Source organism: Physeter macrocephalus, chromosome 19, assembly GCF_002837175.3.
Source record: "Physeter macrocephalus isolate SW-GA chromosome 19, ASM283717v5, whole genome shotgun sequence".
NCBI lineage: Eukaryota > Metazoa > Chordata > Mammalia > Artiodactyla > Physeteridae > Physeter > Physeter macrocephalus.
The window spans coordinates 38,252,226-38,260,133 of record NC_041232.1 but is presented as its reverse complement, the minus strand read 5'-3'; the positions used below and the strand labels follow the sequence as shown (position 1 = coordinate 38,260,133).

Genomic DNA, 7,908 nt, shown 5'->3' with positions numbered 1-7,908 from the left:
GGCATGTGGGATCTTCCCAGACCGGGGCACGAACCCGTGTCCCCTGCATCGGCAGGCGGATTCTCAACCACTGCGCCACCAGGGAAGCCCTCTTTTTAGTTTTTTAAGGAACCTCCATACTGTTCTCCATAGTGGCTCTACCAAGTTACATTCCCACCAACAGTGTGGGAGGGTTTCCTTTTCTCCACCCCCTCTCCAGCATTTACTGTTTGTAGATTATTTGGTGATGGCTACTCTGACTGGTGTGAGATAATACCTCATTGTAGTTTTGATTTGTATTTCTCTAGTAATTAGTGATGTTGAGCATCTTTTTCTCTAGTAATTAGTGATGTTGAGCATCTTTTTCTCTAGTAATTAGTGATGTTGAGCATCTTTTCATGTGCCTCTTGGCCATTTGTATGTCTTCTTTAGAGAAATGTCTGTTTAGGTCTTCTTCCCATTTTTTGATTGGGTTTGTTTTTTGATATTGAGCTGCATGAGCTGTTTGTATATCACCAGTATATTTCACCTGGACCTTTGCTATTGCTTTGTAACTTGTATCCCTTCTTTTCTCTTGCCCACATTTACAGGGTTTTTCCATAGTAGCTGCAGTGATCTTTTTTTTTTCTTTTTTTTTTTTTTACTTTTTATTACTGAAATTATCAAAGCTTAAAAAACAGAATAGTATAATTGATGTACTCGTCACCCTCTTTCAGGAATTGTCAATAATGGCCACTCCCCCGATGTCATCTTATTTTGGCTATAAATATTTAAGTACATTTGTATAAGGTCTCCTTTTAAAAAAAACACCATGACCATGTGATAGTTGCACAACTCTGTGAATATTCTAAAAACCACTGAATTGTACACTTTACATGAGTAAATTGTATGGTGTGTGAATTCTCAGTAGAGCTATTTAAAGACATAGCCACAATGGCATTATCCTATTAATAATTTTATAATTTCTCAAAATCATCAAACAGCCAAAGTTCACATTTCCCCAGATGTTCCGATTAAGTTCTTTTAACACTTCAACAGACTTTGAAGCATAAGTCAGATCATGCTACTCTTTTACCTAAAACCTTTCAGTGGCTTTCCATCGTATTTAGAATAAAACCCAAACTCCTTGTACTGGTTCACAAAGGTCTGACCCACAGAGGCCTTGGATGATGTGGTTTCTTTCTTCCTTTGCCTTTCTCTCTTGCCTACCTAATTGTTGCTTCCTCAGGGCCTTTGCATCAGCTGTTCCCTCTGCTTGCAGTGCCCTTCCCCTATATTCTCACAAGGCTGGATCCTTCCTTTCAGCTTAAACATCCCTCTCTCAGAGAGAGGCTTTCATTGATCAGTCCCCCAGTCTCCAATCTAAAGTGGTATCCCAGTCATTCTCTCAGAACATTCACTTAAAAATGTTGGCATACCATGGTTTATTTGCTATATCCTTTTTTTATTAAGTTGTCTGTCTTTCTCTTTTTCTACGCCTCCCCCCACCCAGTTTTTTCAGTCATGTTCACTACTGAATCCCCAGTGCCTAAACTATTAATTGACACATAATAGACTCTCATTAGGAGATAGTTTTACAAGAAATTGTCCAACATGTACCAGGTGTTTGGTATTTATTAAAAGGTTATTTGATAGAATGTTATCACCTTACTGCATAAATAGAGTTCCAGAGTTCCAGTCTGATATGTTATCATGAAAGGGCTGGGTCTTTTGTTTTAAATTTTTATGTGTAGCTTTTGTTTCTCTAGTAATTAGAAGCTCTTTGAGGTTATGAGACGATTATTTTTTTAGTTTGCATCCTTCATATAGTGTCCTGCTCACTTCAGAACTCGGTAAATAACTTACAAACAAATTGCGTTTTTGTTGTTTGGAAAAACGTAGAGTGCTTGCATGTGTAGGCTTGAGAAAGTTACCATGATACCTTGCTGGTTTCATTCTCAGTTACCACTTTTTCCTTTTGTCCTCAATTGTGGACCATCACACCGTTACTCTGTGAGTTGTCTCTGCTACCTGTTCTCCAGTGAGGGAGTTTAAGAGCAGCTGTGGTGGCTGAATAATACTCCCCCAATGATGTGATTAGTTAAGTATCTTGAGATACCGAGATAATCTTGAATTCTCTAGGTGGGCCCGGTGTAATCACAAGGGTCCTTCCTTTTGGGGGAGGAGGCAGGAGGATCAGAATATTGAGGGAGAAAAATGTAAGCGTGGAAGCAGAGATTGGAATGATGCACTTTGAAGATGGAGGGAGGGACCACGAATCAAGGGGATGTAGGGGACCTCTGGAAAAGGCAAGGGAACAGGTTCTCCTCAAGAGCCTCCAGAGGAAGGCAGCCCTGCCAACACCTTGATTATTAGCCCAGTGAAACTGACTGTAGATTTCTGACCTTCCGAACTGTAAGAGAATAATTTGTATTGTTTTAAACCAGTTAAGTATGTCGTAATTTGTTACAACAGCCATAGGAAACTGATACAGTGACTTAAGGCAAGAAAGCTTGAAAGATCACAAAACCTGTACAGAGTGTTCAAAGTTTAGTTTGATTTGCTGGCTTAATAATTACTGAAAAGGATGCTGTAAAGAATTGAGATGGCAGCTTCAGGTCGGTGATTTGGGGTGTAGTTGATGGAATAATGAAAGAATATTATGTGCTACAATACAAGCATCAATTTTATAGTAGAATTAAGCTCTTGATGGCTTTTTTCCTTGTATTTTACACAGATCAGAAACCTCTTGATCTTGCCCAGGGTGCTGAAATGAAACACGTTCTTGTTGGTAATAAGGTATGTGGTAATGGATTACATTTATATAATGTAGAAAAAAATTTTGAATTCTTGAAATACATAGATGCGCTTTTAATGAAAACATGTTTTTCCGATAGGTCATTTACAAAGCACTGAAACGATACGAAGGCCCTCTCTGGAAGGTAGGTTGGGATGGTTTTTTAATTATAAAACTGGAAAAAAGATTCTCAGGTGCTCTCTTGTTAAAACTCTTTTTCATTATTTTCTGAAATATATGTGATTTAATAATTATTCGATCTTATGTAAACCATTTTTATACTGCTGGACTTTATTAGGCATCCAGTGATTGTAGCAATTAACTGTTGGTCTAACACTTTTAGGTGACCAAGTTTGTAGAGAGAAGAGTGGAGGGATTTTTTTTTTCTTACTTAAGCATAGGGTTACAGTATCACCTTTGTTACGAACATTGATCCATGGAGGACTCAGGAGGAATTTAATATTTGAATTGTCACAGAGCACACATATAAAATCTTTCTGGTTCTAAAAATTTCTTTGCTTTTTGGAGTTCAGTTGTTTTCTAGAATTAACTATTTTGGAGCATATAGTTTCTTCTGCATTTGTAACTGCTCCTTCTATATATTTATGTACATGTATGTTTATATTGTATAAAATTTAGGATAATTCTCTTTTTTTAGAAACTCATTCAGGCCTTTGAGGAAATTGTCTTTGAAGCCCACAACTGATACATTTCCTATAAATATCCTTGCGCAGTATTGTCAGAACTATAAACTGTGTTCATCGTTGATCTTACCAATATGGCATTTCTTCTGTTCCTGTCACCCTGTAGTAGTATGTTTTCATTTCTGCACCCAGTTCCTCAGTTCATGTTTGTTCATTTTGGAGTGTGCAGTGGTACTGTCCGGATGAAAGGCTCAGATAGAACTGTCATAACGTAATTACTTTTTATCAGTCAAGTATTTGAATCTAGATGTATCAACTTGGAAAAATCTTTGTTATTTTTCCCTTAGAGTTCAAGATTTTTTGGCTGGAGATTATTCTGGGTAGTGTTAGAACATGGAGTCCTCTCATGGTATAGGAAACAGTAAGTATTATGATCCTAATACTTGTTGAATTTCAGCATCTAAATTTTGAATGATTAAAAGTTTTCACTAATCTCTTTTCCTCTTGCCTTGATAATTTATATTTATTTTGAAGGCCCGATGCAGTCCATAATATTTATCGCCAGGGATGCAAACACCTAACTCAAGCAGTATGCACGGTAGGATGACACATGCATCTTTTGCTTAAACTGTGAAATCAGTCCTGCAAGTGGTTGCCCTAAATCATTGGTATAAGCTGCCTTGTAAAATCTTGGGGTAGAAGGCACTTGTGCAGTTGAGTTGGCCCTCCGTGTCTGCGAGTTCTGCATCTGCTAATTCAACCAACTCTGGATCAAAACTATATAGGAAAAGGAATTCCAGAAAGTTCCAAAAGGCAAAATTTGAATTTGCCGTGCACCAGCAACTATTTACATAGCATTTACATTGTATTAGGTATTATAAGTAATCTAGAGATGATTTAAAGTAAGCAGGAGGATGTGCATAGGTTGTATGCAAATATTATGCCATTTTATATAAGGACCTTGTGCTTCCGTGGATTTTGGTATCCTTCAGGTGTCCTGGAACCAATCCCCCCACAGATACCGAGGGATGACTGTATATGTTTTTATTTGAGAACAAGTAAAGTTGTGGAATTCCATTTAAAAAATATAATCAAGTTAAAAAAAAATCTCTACGTATTGTGGAATAAGAGATGCATGATCCAAAAACATTTATACAGAACTTTTACCATTTTGTATGTGTATGTATATACATATGTATGTGTATATATTCACACATAATGCATGCATATACATATCTACATATATATGTGTAGGTGTGTGTGTATTTGTACATGGGTAAATCTGGAAAATGGAAATTTTTCTGGTGGTAAAATTTAAAGCCTATATCAAAATTGGGATTTTTAGGTTCTCCATATTCACTTCTGGCTGTTTTGCTTTTACCAGCCAGGAGAAAGAATATTTCCTCCTTTGAGATTAGTCTAAGACTGGAGCCTAGACATACTTTTTTGCTTGCTGCTTCAAGTTCTTTAGGGTTGTCAACATGCCACGGCGGTGCACCCGCTCTTTAGAACACAGCCCCTGCCTTTCCGTGTGAACTCCCGGAGGACCAGCAGCATCGCCCTTGGGCCGTCACAGGCTCAGTCACCTGCCCCTGCACTCAGGCCTCCTTACACATGCTGGTCCCTTAGTGTCCTCGCTCCCCTTCCTCCCTTTGCATTAGACCAGAGGGCCAGGGAACCGCTCTCTAGTCTTAGCCGTCTCATCTTCTCGTTTCTTCTGTTAATGCAGTCCCGGCCATTCTCTTCTGTTCCAGCTTTTGATTCATTTATTTAACACTAATGTTTGTCTATCTTAAAAGAAAAAATTAAACAAGTTGCTCCCTCACCCTTTTAAAATTTCCCGGTTTTTAGCTTTTTTAGAATTGATAGCTTCTGCTGTGTTATGCTTCACCTTGTTTTGTAACTTTTGCTTCTTGTATAAGTGTCTACTTAGAGGCTACATTTATGAATCCATATTGATACAGGGTAACAGACATTCAGTGACTACTATGAAGCAGGCTTTGTTCACTTTCTAGACTCTTAAGGTAGAAGCTTAGGTTATTGATTTGAGACTTTTTTTCTTTTCTAATACAGGTGTTTACACCTATAAATTTTGTTTAATTGTGGTAAAATACACATACAACTTACCATCTTAACCATTTTTAAATTCAGTAGCGTTAACTCTGTTCACTTGTTGTACAGTAGGTCTCTAGAACTTTTTCATCTTGCAGAACTGAAACTTGATACCCATTGAATAGCTCCTCTCTATTTCCAGTACCCCACCCCCGGCAACCACCATTCTACTTTCTGTTTCCATGCTTTTGACTACTTTAGATACCTCACGTGAGTGGAATTATACAGTATTTGTCTGGCTTATTTCACTTAGCATAATGTCCTCAAGGTTCATCCATGTTGTAACATGTGACAGGATTTCTTTTTTTAAGGCTGAATAATATTCCATTGTTATGCATAGACCACATTTTCTTTATCCATTCCTCTATCAATGGATATTTTGAGTTGCTTCCACCTTTTGGTTACTGTGAATAATGCTGCTATGAACACGGGAGTGAAAATGTCTTGCCAAGATCCTGCTTTCACTTCTTCTGGATATATATACCTAGACGTGGAATTGGTGGGTCATATGGTAGTTCTATTTTTAATTTTTTAAGGAACTTCCATAGTTTTCCATAACATCTGCACCATTTTACATTCAAACCAGTAGTGCTCCAATTTCTCCACAACCTCACCACAACACTTTTTTTCCCTGTGGGTTTTGTTTGTTTGTTTGCCATTCTAATAGGTATGAGGTACTATCTAATTGTAGTTTGATTTCCATTTCCCTGATGACAAGTGATGTTGACCATTTTTCCATGTACTTATTGACCATTTGTATGTTGTTTTTGGAGAAATGTCTGTTTAAATCTCTTGCCCATTTTTTAATCAGTTTTTTTTTCTTGTTGGTGTTGAGTTGCAGGAGTTCTTTGTATATTCTGGATATTAACCCCTTATCAGATACGTGATTTGTACATATTGTCTCCAGTTTCATGGGTTGTCTTTTTACTCTGCTGATAATGTCCATTGATGCATAGAAGTTTTTATTTTTAATATAGTCCAGTTTATGTGTTTTCTTTTGTCACTTGCGCTGTTGGTGTCACATTCAGGAAACCACTGCCAAGTCCAATGCCATGGAGCTTTCTTCCCAAGTTTTCTTACAAGAGTTTTATAGTTTTAGCTCTGACACCGAGGCATCGGTTTCTCCTGAGGCCTTTCTCCTTGGCTTGCAGGTGGTGGCCTCCTTGCTTTGTCCTCACATGACTTTTTCTCTGTGTGCAGGCATCCCTACTTTCTCTTCCTCTCCTTGTAAGGACAGCAGTCATACTGGATTAGAGTTCCACCCATATGATCTCATTTTACCGTAATTACCTCTTATAAAGCCCTATCTCCAAATGTAGTTTCATTGGGGATTAGGGCTTGAACATGTGAAGCCCTTAATCTGGTTGAGTAAGTTCTTTTTCCTTTCCTGGTTTACTGAGATCCCTCATTATGAAAATCTGTGGAATTTTATTAAATGTTATTTTCCATGTTATTGAAATGATCATATGGTTTTACTCATTCTGTTAGTATGATTAGTTGTATTGATAGACTTTAAGATGTTAATAAAGTCAATCTTATATTGCTGGGACAAATCCCAGTTGGTTATGATAAATTACCATTTTAATATATTGTTCGTTAATATTTTGTTAAGAATTTTTGGTTTTTTGTTCATGCTGGATATTGGTTTATATTTCTCCTGTAATATTTTGTCTAGTTTCATATAATGAATTGGAAAATGTTCCTTTTCAGTTTTCTAGAAGAGTTTGTATAGGATTAGGTTACTGCTTCCTTAAATGCTTGATAGAATTCACCTGTGAAGTCACATGGGCCAGGAGGTTTTAGTGCGGGGGTGGAGGAGGACTGTAGTTACAAATTTAATTCCTTCAGTTGCTTTAGGGCTATTCACATTTTCTGTTTCTTTTTGGGTTGGTGTTTGTAATTTTTGCCTTTCAAGAAATTTGTCCATTTTCTTCTGGGTTATGAAACTTAGTGTTAGTAATATTCCCGTATTATGTTTTTAATGTCTGTCTGATAGGTAGTGTTATATGCTTTTTTACTTTTTATATTGGTAATTTGTGTTGTCCTTTTTTTCCTAGATCCGTCTGTCTAGCACTTTATCAGTTTTATTGATCCTTTCAAAGAACCAGCTCTTGATTTCATTGAAATATTTCCCTTGTTTTTGCTATTTCATTGATTTTTTAATTCATTTTAAATAATTTCTCCATGTGTTGGGCTTGCTTTGCTCTTTTATAGTTTCTTAAGGTTGAAGCTTAGATTATTCAAATTATCATCCAGTTCAAAATATTTTCTAATTCCTATTATGATTTCTTCTTTGAACCAGTGAATGTTTAGAAGTGTGTTGTTAAATTTCCAAATAATTGGGGTTTTCCTAATTACTGTGTTTTTGATTTATAATGTAATTCCATTTTGGTCATT

The 7,908-nt window shown here is 36.8% G+C and overlaps 1 protein-coding gene and 1 long non-coding RNA gene across 6 annotated transcripts in view; one reads left to right on the top strand and one right to left on the bottom strand.

The window, feature by feature from the left end:
- OSBPL1A (oxysterol binding protein like 1A) overlaps nucleotides 1-7,908 on the top strand; it is a 221,389-nt gene that overhangs the window by 61,713 nt on the left and 151,768 nt on the right. For all 5 annotated transcript variants that reach the window (XM_028480699.2, XM_028480698.2, XM_024121005.3 and 2 more), the window contains 4 exons: nucleotides 2,696-2,757; nucleotides 2,856-2,900; nucleotides 3,747-3,820; nucleotides 3,934-3,997. In XM_028480699.2, coding sequence (XP_028336500.1) covers nucleotides 2,696-2,757; nucleotides 2,856-2,900; nucleotides 3,747-3,820; nucleotides 3,934-3,997 — 245 coding nt within the window. The remainder of the gene's footprint in view (nucleotides 1-2,695; nucleotides 2,758-2,855; nucleotides 2,901-3,746; nucleotides 3,821-3,933; nucleotides 3,998-7,908) is intronic.
- LOC129391595 (uncharacterized) overlaps nucleotides 1-7,908 on the bottom strand; it is a 53,657-nt gene that overhangs the window by 15,511 nt on the left and 30,238 nt on the right. The window lies entirely within an intron of this gene.